Source organism: Somniosus microcephalus, chromosome 22 (genome assembly GCF_052327205.1).
Source record: "Somniosus microcephalus isolate GS21.2 chromosome 22, FLI_Smic_1.0, whole genome shotgun sequence".
In the NCBI taxonomy this organism is placed as follows: Eukaryota; Metazoa; Chordata; class Chondrichthyes; order Squaliformes; family Somniosidae; genus Somniosus; species Somniosus microcephalus.
In genome coordinates, this window is record NC_141008.1 from 33609855 (window position 1) to 33622538 (window position 12684).

The 12684-nt window shown below is 45.6% G+C and overlaps 1 protein-coding gene across 1 annotated transcript in view; it reads right to left on the reverse strand.

The window, feature by feature from the left end:
• LOC147102159 (eosinophil peroxidase-like) overlaps window positions 1-12684 on the reverse strand; it is a 113298-nt gene that overhangs the window by 46997 nt on the left and 53617 nt on the right. Inside the window, exons 3-5 of the mRNA XM_085965096.1 lie at window positions 8244-8419; window positions 7022-7154; window positions 1162-1291 (exon numbers count right to left, since the gene is read on the reverse strand). Coding sequence (XP_085821222.1) covers window positions 1162-1291; window positions 7022-7154; window positions 8244-8419 — 439 coding nt within the window. The remainder of the gene's footprint in view (window positions 1-1161; window positions 1292-7021; window positions 7155-8243; window positions 8420-12684) is intronic.

Consider the following 12684-nt stretch of genomic DNA (forward strand, 5'->3'; position numbering starts at 1 on the left):
GGCAGGAATGACGTATGAGGAGAGATTGGGTCGATTGGGCTTATACTCACTGGAGTTTAGAAGAATGAGAGGGGATCTCACTGAAACTTATAAAATTCTAACAGGACTGGACAGACTAGATGCAGGAAGGATGTTCCCGATGGTTGGGGAGTCCAGAACCAGGGGTCACAGTCTAAGGATAAGGGGTAAGCCATTTAGGACAGAAATGAGGAGGAATTTCTTCATCCAGAGTGTGGTGAACCTGTGGAATTCTCTACCACAGAAGGCAGTAGAGGCCAATTCATTAAATATATTCAAGAAGGAGTTGGATATATTTCTTAAGGCTAAAGGGATCAAGGGGTATGGGGAGAAAGCAGGGACAGGGTACTGAATTTGGATGATCAGCCATGATCGCATTGAATGGCGGAGCAGGCTTGAGGGGCCGAATGGCCTACTCCTGCTCCTATCTTCTATGTTTCTATGTTTCAGAGAGCTTCATCCTATCTGACTGGGCTGGGTTTAACTCTAGGTGAAAGGACACTGTACTAATGCACCTCACTGCCAGTCCCCAGTATCGTGGGGTTCAGTACAGTTCACAGCTAATCAGGAACCTCCTTTCTCACCACAGTGAATCTCATTTGTTTCTAAGAACATAAGAAATAGGAGCAGGAGTAGGTCATACAGCACCTTGAGCCTGCTCCGCCATTCAATACAATCATGGCTGATCATTGACCTCAACTTCACTTTTCCGCCCGATTCTCATATTCCTTGATTCCCTCAGAGTCCAAAGATCTATCGATCTCATCCTTCAATATTCTCAACCACTGAACAGCCTCAGCTCTCTGGTGTGAAGAAATTTCTCCTCATCTCAGTCCTAAATGATCGACCCCTTATCCTGAGACTTTGCCCCATAGATCTAGACTCTCCAGCCAGGGGAAATAGCCTCTCAGCATCTACGCTGTCAAGCCCTCTCAGAATCGTATATGTTTCAATGAGATCACCTCTCATTCTTCTAAACTCCAGAGAGTCTAGGCCCATTCTACACAATCTCTCCTCATACAACAACCCTCTCATCCCAGGAATCAATCTAGTGAACTTTTGTTGCACCGCCTCTAAGGCAAGTATATCCTTCCTTCGGTAAGGAGACCAAAACTTTTTTCTGTCTGATGTGTGAACAGTTACCAGCGGCAGACGGAATCCAGAATGTAATTTGTTTGGAGTCCAGCCCAGTGGAATTGAAATTCCGTCCTCATAGTGAGCTGGGAGCCATCGGGTGAACGGTGTGTTGGACGCTCCCAGGCGAGGCTTCCTCCTGGAAATCAGGAAAACAAAACACTGATTTATTTTCCCCCAATGCACCACTTTGCTAGGACAGATGTGTCAAGGGTGGGTTTTTTGAGGTTGTGACAGATTTGCAAAGGTTCCCTCTCCTCAGGCACTGGCCCACTCCTTTTCAAAATAGCTAAATCACCTCCCCTCGAAAAACACACCGTGAACCCCTCTATACTTGCAAACTACCACCCATTTCCAAAGTTCTTGAATGTGCGTATTGTTGTTGTTACTTGGTTTAAGTACTGTTATTACAGTTATTGGTTTTAGTCCAGTGTGTGTTGATTGTGTGGGTGCAGGTTTATTGTTGTTGCTATTGGTACAGTGTGAAGATCATGACGATGCAGATCTATCGCTATTGGGTACAGTGTGTAAATTGTGTGGGTGCAGGTTTATCATTGTTGCTTTGTTTTTCTTTGTTCCTGGGATGTGGGCGTTGGTGGCAAGGCCAGCATTTATTGCCCATCCCTAATTGCCCTTGTGAAGGTGGTGGTGAGCCGCCTTCTTGAGCCACTGCAGTTTGTGTGGTGAAGGTACTCCCATAGTGCTGTTAGGGAGGGAGTTCCAGGATTTTGACTCAGCAACTATGAAAGAACGGCGATATATTTCCAAGTCAGGATGGTGTGTGTCTTGGAGGGGAACTTGGAGGTAGGTGGTGTTCCTGTGCACCTGCTGACCTTGTCCTTCTAGGTGGAAGAGGTCACGGGTTTGGGAGGTGCTGTCGAAGAAGTCTTAGTGAGTTGCTACAGTGCATCTTGTAGATGGTACACACTGCAGCCACGGTTCGCCGGTGGTGGAGGGAGTGAATGTTTAAGGTGGTGGATGGGGTGCCAATCAAGCGGCTGCTTTGTCCTGGATGGTGTCGAGCTTCTTGTTAGAGCTGCACTCATCCAGGCAAGTGGAAAGTATTCCATCACACTCCTGACTTGTGCCTTGTAGCTGGTGGAAAGGCCTTGGGGAGTCAGGAGGTGAGACACTGCCGCAGAATACCTAGCCTCTGACCTGCTCTTGTTGCCACAGTATTTATTTGGCTGGTCCAGTTAAATTTCTGGTCAATGGTGACCCCCAGAATGTTGATGGTGGGCGATTCGGCGATGGTAATGCCGTTGAATGTCAAGGAGCATTGCTTAGACTCTCTCTTGTTGGAGATGGCCATTGCCTGGCACTTGTGTGGTACAGGTAGACTACCCTTTATCCGGACTTCCGAAAACCGAAACCCTCTAAAAACCGAAGGTTTTTTCAGTCAGCGTAAGTCGTGCGCACGACATGACCAGAGTGGCGCACGACTTACAGGCCTAGCCGGATAAGGGATAGTGTAGCATTTTTCCGCACTTCTGAAAACCGAAATCGCTCAGCGTAAGTGTACCAGCCTTTATCCGCACATCCGAAACCAGAAAACCTCTGAAAGCCGAAAGTGGAGCAAAGCATGACTTCTGAAAACCGAAATGTGCACGACCACGACCCCCGCCGACCCCCACCCCCGACCCCCCGGCCGAACCCGACCCCCACCGACCCCCGACCCCCACCGACCCCCGACCCCACCCCCGCCGACCCCCACCCCATTTCGGATAAGAGATAGTGTACCAGCCTTTATCCGCACATCCGAAACCAGAAAACCTCTGAAAGCCGAAAGTGGCGCAAAGCATGACCCGACGCTGCCGATGCTTGACCCACGCAGGTGTTATGCTGCTCTGTGTGATATTTGCTGCTCTTTTAGATATTTGCTGCTCTCTTAGATATTTGCTGCTCTCTTAGATATTTGCTGCTCTCTTAGATATTTGCAGCTCTCTTAGATATTTGCTGGCTTTTAACAATTTGTGAAAATGCTAAAAAGAGCTGCAGATACCCCAATGGGTAACAGTGAGAAGCAGAGAAGGAAGCATCGCTCATTATCGATATCGCAGAAAGTGGAGTTATTGCAGAAGCTTGATCGTGGTGTGTCTGTGCGACATCTGACTGAAGAATATGGTGTGGGAAGTACCACCGTATATGACTTAAAGAAACAGAAAGACAAGTTGTTGAAATTTTACACTGACAGTGATAACCATAAACTAATGAAAATTAGGAAAACATTGCATAGGGCAAAAAATGAAGATCTTGACCGTGTGCTGATTGAGTGGATTCGACAACGCAGAGGTGAACGTGTGCCACTGACTGGTTTGATGGTCATGAAGCAAGCTAGAATATACCATGAAGAACTGAACATTGAAGTTGAGTGTGAATATTCAGAAGGTTGGCTGCATAAATTTAAGAAGCGTCATGGTATAAAATATCTGAAAATCTGTGGTGAAAAAGCTTCTGCTGATCAATGAAGCAGCTGAAAATTACATAGATGAGTTTGCAAAAATAATATCGGATGAAAACCTCGGTCCTGAACAAATTTACAATGCTGATGAAACAGCTCTGTTCTGGCGCTACGTTCCTAGAAAAACATTAGCAACGGCTGATGAGAGTGCACCAGCAGGTTTTAAGGATGCTAAGGACAGGTTGACTGTTCTTGGGTGTGCCAATGCTGCAGGCACACACAAGTTAAAGTTGGTAGTGATTGGAAAAAGCCAACATCCGAGATGTTTGAAAGGTGTATGCAATTTACCTGTGCATTATTATGCGAGCAGGAAAGCATGGGTAACCAGAGGAATATTTTCTCACTGGTTCAATAATCACTTCGTACCAGTGACACGAGCTCATTGCAGGCAAGTTGGACTGGAAGAAAACTGCAAAATTTTATTGTTCCTGGACAACTGCTCCGCACATCCCCCTCCTGAACTTCTTGTGAAAAGTTATGTTTTCGGCATTAACTTTCCCCCTAATGTGACATCTTTAATACAGCCTTGTGACCAAGGAATTTTACGCTCCATGAAGAGCAAGTATAAAGATGTTTTTTTGAACTCTATGCTTGATGCAATCAACAGAGGCGAAGGAATCCAAAGCTTCCTGAAAGAATTCAATGTTAAGGATGCCATTTATGCAGTTGCTAATGCTTGGAACGATGTTGACAAACCAACATTAACAAATGCTTGGCACAGACTTTGGCCTTCAACGATGTTTCATGAAGGTGGACCTGCAGATGACGAGTTTGAAGGATTTCCTGTCAGTCAGGAGAAGATGATGATATCAAACCTCCTCACTTACGCCAAAGGTTTATCATCCGAAAGTGTAAATACGTTAGAGGAAGCTGACATCGAAGAAGTGCTGAACATTGACAATGATGCACCTGTTGTGAATTCGTTGAGTGATGGGGAAATTGCTGAAATGGTGTTAAATAAAGACAAGCATGAGGACAGTAGTGATGATGATGATGACATTGTGAACACAGGTGAAAAAATCCCCATAGACGATATGGTGACAATGTGTGATCAGTTAATTGCTGGCCTTGAAAAACGTGCATTTATCAGTGAGCAAGAGATTATGCAAGTTTACTCAATTAAAGAGAGACTGCTTAGACAGAAACCAATGTTAATGAGACAGATGACACTGGAAGAAGTCTTTAAAAGGCCGTCTGTCGTAGTCATGCTTCATCACTTGAGAATCCTGTTCCTGGCCCATCTTCAGATGTCCAACTCCAACCTGATGACAATGATGACAACACTGATGTACCCTCTTCTCCAAGATCCTCAAGCCAGATGTAATGCTGCTTCATCACTTGAGAATCCTGTTCCTGGCCCATCTTCAGATGTCCAACTCCAACCTGATGACAATGATGACAACACTGATGTACCCTCTTCTCCAAGATCCTCAAGCCAGATGTAATGTACCTTTATTGCATGTTTATGTACAGGCATTTAGCTTAGTTTGTACCTGTACATGTTTGAAGTTTTACTGAATGTTTTCCTTACAAATAATCTGTACTACAGTATTTATCCCTGTAACTACAGTATTTATAGTCGTTATTTATCCCACCCTTTCGGATAAGGGATAGTGTATCCTTTATCCGCACTCCCGAAAACCGAATTACCTCTGAAAACCGAAGTGTTTTCGCGCACCTTCCGAAATCCGAAATTTTCCTAAAACCGAAACACGGCTGGTCCCGAGGTTTTCGGATAAAGGATAGTCTACCTGTACTAATGTTACTTGCCACTTATCAGCCCAAGCCTGAATGTCATGCTGGCACAAACTGTTTCATTATCTGAGGAATTCATTATTGGGTACAGTGTGTAGATTGTGTGGGTGCAGGTTTATCGCTGTTGCTATTGGGTACAGTGTGTAAATTGTGTGGGTGCAGGTTTATCGCTGTTGCTATTGGGTACAGTATGTAGATTGTGTGGGTGCAGGTTTATCGCTGTTGCTATTGGGTACAGTGTGTAGATTGTGTGGGTGCAGGTTTATCGCTGTTGCTATTGGGTACAGTATGTAGATTGTGTGGATGCAGGTTTATCGCTGTTGCTATTGGGTACGGTGTGTAGATTGTGTGGATGCAGGTATATCGCTGTTGCTATTGGGTACAGTATGTAGATTGTGTGGGTGCAGGTTTATCGCTGTTGCTATTGGGTACAGTGTGTAGATTGTGTGGGTGCAGGTATATCGCTGTTGCTATTGGGTACAGTGTGTAGATTGTGTGGATGCAGGTATATCACTGTTGCTATTGGGTACAGTGTGTAAATTGTGTGGATGCAGGTTTATCGCTGTTGCTATTGGGTACAGTGTGTAAATTGTGTGGGTGCAGGTTTATCGCTGTTGCTATTGGGTACAGTGTGTAAATTGTGTGGATGCAGGCTTATCGCTGTTGCTATTGGGTACAGTGTGTAAATTGTGTGGGTGCAGGTTTATCGCTGTTGCTATTGGGTACAGTATGTAGATTGTGTGGATGCAGGTTTATCGCTGTTGCTATTGGGTACAGTGTGTAAATTGTGTGGATGCAGGTTTATCGCTGTTGCTATTGGGTACAGTGTGTAAATTGTGTGGATGCAGGTTTATCGCTGTTGCTATTGGGTACAGTGTGTAAATTGTGTGGGTGCAGGTTTATCGCTGTTGCTATTGGGTACAGTGTGTAAATTGTGTGGGTGCAGGTTTATTGCTGTTGCTATTGGGTACAGTGTGTAAATTGTGTGGATGCAGGTTTATCGCTGTTGCTATTGGGTACGGTGTGTGGATTGTGTGGGTGCAGGTTTATCGCTGTTGCTATTGGGTACGGTGTGTGGATTGTATTGATTTTGCTGTTGGTGTTTCATTCTGATTCCATTCATTTAGTGATTCTAGAATATCATTAATTTATTATGGAGTCTCATCCAAAATACACTGATTATGGAATCTTCTTAAATCTTCATTAATTTAGGAGCTACGCCCAATATTCATTTATTAGAGTTTTTTAATCAAATCTTCCATCATTTGGGTGCTTGGTCGGTTTTTAGGCACTAGGGCTCACCCTACCTTCATTAGGACCCAGGCCCATCCTTCTTTCATTATTTAGGACTCAGGCCAATCTTCATTTGTGTCTGGAAGCCTGATCCAATCATAATGATAAAAAGATGTTGACAATGTCACACACAGACTGGAACACGCTCACTTTATTTATTCAGAAATGCACTTATGGACTTTTATCACTGGATTCTTCAAACAGAATTGACTGAATCCTTCTGTGGGCATGGCCCACAGTTTACCATTAATAAATATTAATCAGAATGAAGATAGAAGCATTTAATGAATGGCTATATTTGTTTAGCAGTTAATCATTGAAGTGGAGTAGACAGTGCTCACCAGCCCCGTCGGTTCTTACCTGTTGTTGCACTCGGAGGTGAAGGTCCTATATCGGTTTGACCAACAATCGTCTTTACAGACTGGGGGCTGACGTATGGCTAGACAGCCTGTGACACGTGCAATGGAGTCCAGGTCACTCGCTGTTAACAAATCTGCAGGACACATACACTCATTATCAGTTCCCATCATTATCAGTTCCCATCACTGATAAATTCACACACAAGTTGCACCAGTTAAACAACAATCTCACTTTCTGTTACAGCAGGATCAACAACAGCTCCAGTTAGTAAATTCCTGCCCCAATGGTCTGTCGGTGCTGATGATAAACGTGTCCCCCGGTCCTGGTAGTGTAACAGTGCAGATGCTCACTACACTCCACCTTCTGTGGTTGTGTGTTTAAGCTGCAGTATGGCCTGGTGCTGTGTGACACTGGCTGGTTTGATCTCTGCTCCACCCAATTACTCATGCGATACACTTTACTTGTTCTCAAACAGGCTGCTGGATTGGAAGTCTTTGTACAGATAACTGTAGCTGTAGTAAAGACAGCTGCTTTACGGTAGCTGTAGTAAAGACAGCTGCTTGACGGCAGTCGTATAAATAGGAAGCCATCTTGGCCATGCGGCAGTACTGCACGAGCTGGCACTGACTCAAGACCTAATAAAGAGCACTCAACGATATCTACTCGTAAGCCTCTTAATACTAAGATATAAGATAACATTACAGTCTTGTGTCTGTACAGCTTCTCACATTGGAGACCTGGTGGGACTGACACACACCATCTTGTCTGATAGAAAAGCCCCTCACCGGATATCCACCCTCTCCTCCTGCTGCTGCTGAAAGAGGCGGATGGGACAGCTTTCGTCAACAGCAGACTGACTGCAGAGCACCAGGGCAGGCATCTGAAACATGAAGGCCAGTCTTGAACTGACGAAATCAGTAAAATGTTGGGTGACTTGCCTGAGGTCGGAGAGTACAGGAAACCCTTTGTTATACTGAGTTCAATGACCAGCGCTATCCTGTCCTGTCTCACCCCCACCCTGGCCCCCTGTCTGCACCACCCGCGTGTATACACTACTTTTGTGAATGGAACTTATCTTCACTTGTCTCAGTTTGTTACACGTCTGCAATATCCAGGACCAACCTATCTGAGAAAGAGCTCGGTGGTAATAAGACAAGGAGACCGGGCTGACAAAAGCAGTAAGTGTTTCCTCTGGGTTTCCCTCATCTGTTTCTAAACTGACCTGATGCATTCAGTGAGCGTTTGTGGATTCGGTGGACATTGTGTTGGATGAGGCTCAGTGCAGTTTCCATGTACTCCGCAGATCGCACTGCAATCCTGGTCTCTGCCATAGGGTGCTTGAAGAAGCGCAGTAGGTCACCTGGAGTCAAGGATCTTTTGCTCAGCCGCTCTTTTTGGCTGGAAGAGGATAGGCTCAGATTAGATGGAAATACCAGTCAGAATTCAGTTCATGAATTTAAACTCAAGATACACTGACAGCGTGTTACAATAAACAGCTCAGTGATACAGGCCCCACACACTGATCAATGACTTAGATGAGGTACTGGCTGACGATACAAAGCTAGGTGGGAATGTAAGCTGCAAGGGGGACACAAAGAGGCTGCAAAGGGTTAAGTGATTGGGCAAGAAGGTGGTGGATGGAGTATAATGTGGGGAAGTGTGAAATTATCCATTTTGGTAGGAAGAATGGAAAAGCAGAATATTTTTTTTTAAATGAGAGATTAGAAAATATTGGTATTCAGCGGGATTTGGTTATCTCTGTACACAAATCACAGAAAGTATTTAAGAAAGGAGGGAGACAGAAAGCAGGAAACTATAGACCAGTTAGCCTATCTGGAGTCCTTCATTAAGGAAGCAGTAGCAGGACATTTGGAAAATCATAATGCAGTCAAGCAGAGTCAGCATGGTTTTATGAAAGGGAAATCATGTTTAACAAATTTGCTTGAGTTCTTTGAGGATGTAACGAGCAGGGTGGACAAAGGTAAACCAGTGGATGTGGTGTATTTGGATTTCCAGAAGACATTCGATAAGGTGCCACATAAAAGGTTACTGTATAAGATAAGAGCTCACGGAATTGGGGGTAATATATTAGCATGGATAGAGAATTGGCTAACTAACAGAAAGCAGGGAGTCGGGATAAATGGGTCATTTTCCGGTTGGCAAACGGTAACTAGTGGGGTGCCACAGGGATCAGTGCTGGGGTCTCAACTATTTGCAATCTACATTAATGACTTGGATGAAGGGACCGAGTGTAATGTAGCCAAGTTTGCGGATGATACAAAGGTGGGTGGGAAAGCAAGTTGTGCAGAGGACTCAAAGAATCTGCAAAGGGATATAGACAGGTTAAGTGAGTGGGCAAACATTTGGCAGATGGAGTAAAATGTGGGAAAGTGCGAGGTTATCCACTTTGGCAGGGAAAATAAAAAAGCAAAGTATTATTTAAATGGAGAGAGATTACAGAATGCTACAGTTCAGAGGGACCTGGGGAAACACAAAAAGTTAGCATGCAGGTACAGCAAGTAATCAAAAAGGCAAATGGAATGTGTTGTGTATTTACCTTTAAGAGAATAACTGGTCTCAGACTGCAGTACCGGCAGTGACCACCCCTGTATAAAAGGCGCTAGTGAGCCTCTGTTGTTTTCAGTTTCAGTATTGACTCCTATCAGTAAAGACTTGTTTTGTTCAACTCCTGCTGTCCGTGTCTCAATCATTCACGGACATAATACTGGCGACGAGCAGATACGAACCTACTTACAGTCTGCACCACCTCCTGGGATCCATTCCTACAGCGAAGTGAGCAGAGGTCGATGCCAGAAAGAAAAGAAAGTAAGAGGCAGTAGAAATGGGCGTCGACCATGGGCATCCGCCCCTGTGTTAGCGGAGTTGAAGATTGCTGGAGAAGCTGTCGGAAGCGGGGCCTGGTTCCTGTCGACGGTGCTTCAGCTAATCGGGCTGGTGGTAGGCAGTACACTGATCCTTCCTGGGCTGTGGCGGTCACGAACTCGAGCGGGTGGCTTGCAACGGGGCCGAGCAGTGTTGTCGGGAAGAAGAGAGAGAGAGGGTGGAGCACACAGGGCGCGGCCGGTGCTACAAAGCTGGGCTGCGTATAGACCCGAGAAGAGGGAGGCAAGAGTCCCACAGGGTTGTTCCACGACGGGAAAATAATAAAAAAAGAAATATTAAACGCGCAAGAAACCGCGAGGAGCTGCAGGTTGCAATGGGACCCGCGGAAAGCAGCGCTAGCAACAGCGGGGAAGAAGGCAAAGCGCGGGAGGCGCCATCTTAATCAGCGGGGAAGAAGGCAAAGCGCGGGAGGCGCCATTTTAGATTTGCAAGATGCCGAAGACTGGCTGTATCACTGCTTTTGATAATACAATAGAGGACTGGACCACGTATGTGGAAAGAGTCGAGGTATATTTCGAGGCAAACGAAATAGCTGATGAGAAAAAGGCATTGGTATTGCTAAACTTAATGGGCGCTAGAACGTATGGCCTATTGCGGGACCTGATTACTCCAGCCAAACTGAAGGCGAAGAGTTTTAAAGAAATTGTTGCTGTCCTACAGGAACACCTAAACCTTGCACCGCTGTTGATAGCAGAAAGATTTAAATTCCACAGGAGAACTCAGCATAAAGATGAGAGCAATGCTGAGTACCTTACGGAACTACACAAGCTATCAAAGCACTGCCAGTTCGGAGAAGGACTGGCAGATACCCTACGGGACAAATTTGTCTGTGGACTCCTGAGTGAAGGAACACAGAAGAAGTTACTATCAGAGAAAGAGCTGACGCTAGATAAGGCTTTCAGCGTGGCAGTACCGTATGAAGCAGCAGCCAGGGGAGCTGCAGAAATTCAACAAAAGCTACAGGAATATGGCACCCACGAAATGACACGGGGATTTGCAAAAGGTTATCGCTGCGGCAGAACTAACCATGACCAGAAGGACTGCTGGTCCAAAGACAAAATATGCAGGCAATGCGGAAAGATGGGACACATTGCACGAGTTTGCAGGTCTGGGAAGAAGACCAGCGACAACAAAAAGGCTACTAAGGGACCGTACAAGAAAGTACAAAAGATGATGGACAGTAGTTCCGAAGACCAGATGAGCGATAGTGAATCCGGGAACAGGAGACTAAGCTGTCTCAAACTTCACAATGTAATCGCAAAAGAGGATCACCGAACCATTTGGGTCAGCCTCATGATAGCAGGGTCCCAAGTTAAAATGGAATTGGATACAGGATCAGCGCTAACCGTCATGAATCGACGAGACTACGAGCGGCTATTCTCACACATACCCTTGAGAGAGACATCCATCGTCTTGACGACGTATACGGGGCAAAAAGTATACCCCAGAGGAAAAATAAGGGTGCCTGTCGAATACAACGGCAAGAAAATACGGAAATTGTATCTCTACATACTGCCAAATGGTGGACCACCGTTATTGGGACGTGAATGGATCAGGAAGATAAACTTAGATTGGCACTCCATTCATGCAATGACGGTGGATGGTAAAAAAGATGAAGACGTCACTCCTGGACGATTGTCAACAATCTTAGCTAACGCCAAAGAGGTATTTCAACAAGAACTGGGCACGCTTAAAGGCGTAACTGCCTCGATAAAAATAGAAGAGAATGCAGCTCCCAAGTTTTTCAAAGCGAGACCGGTACCATATGCAATTCGCCCAGCTGTCGAGGCAGAGCTGGAGAATCTGGAGAAGGCGGGCGTGTTGTCTAAGGTCGACTGGAGCGAGTGGGCGACACCCATCGTTCCTGTCATGAAGAAAACGTTAAGCAATAAGTCCGGGGAGCCAAGGAAGATTCGCATCTGTGGGGATTTCAATGTGACGGTGAACCCAGTCCTTCACACAGTACAATATCCTCTTCTAAGGATAGAAGACATCTTCGCCTCACTGTCTGGAGGGAAGCGTTTTACAAAAATTGACCTAGCACAAGCATATTTGCAGATGGAGGTTGAAGAGTCCTCTAGGAAGTATCTCACGATAAACACTCACAAAGGTCTTTACCAGTATCATCGATTGGTATTTGGAGTAGCATCGGCTCCGGCGATATGGCAAAGAGCGATGGAACAAGTCCTGCAAGGGATTCCGGGGACTCAGTGTTACTTGGACGACATCCTTGTGACAGGTGAAGATGCAGGCTCGATGGGCCGAAATGGCCTCTATCTGCATTGTGGGGATTCTGTGATTCTGTGACACTGAACACCTTAACGACCTAGAACAGGTGCTCACTAGACTACGGGAACATGGGCTACGAACCAATCGCCCCAAGTGCGAGTTTTTTAAGAAACAGATATCGTATTGTGGCCACGTGATTGATGAAGAGGGGTTACATAAGTCCCCTGACAAAATTGAAGCGGTTGTTAAGGCCCCAGCACCTGAAAATGTGTCGCAACTGAGGTCATTCCTCGGATTGGTGAATTACTACCATAAGTTTTTGCCGAATTTGTCGACAATTCTGCACCCACTGAACGCCCTGCTACGAATGGGGGTAGCATGGAAATGGAGCGATGATTGTAAGCGGGCCTTTCAGAAGAGTAAGGACTTAATCACTTCAAGGGAAGTATTGGCTCACTACAACCCAGCACTGCCGATCAGACTGGCGTGTGATGCGTCTCCATACGGCATTGGGGCGGTACTGTCACATA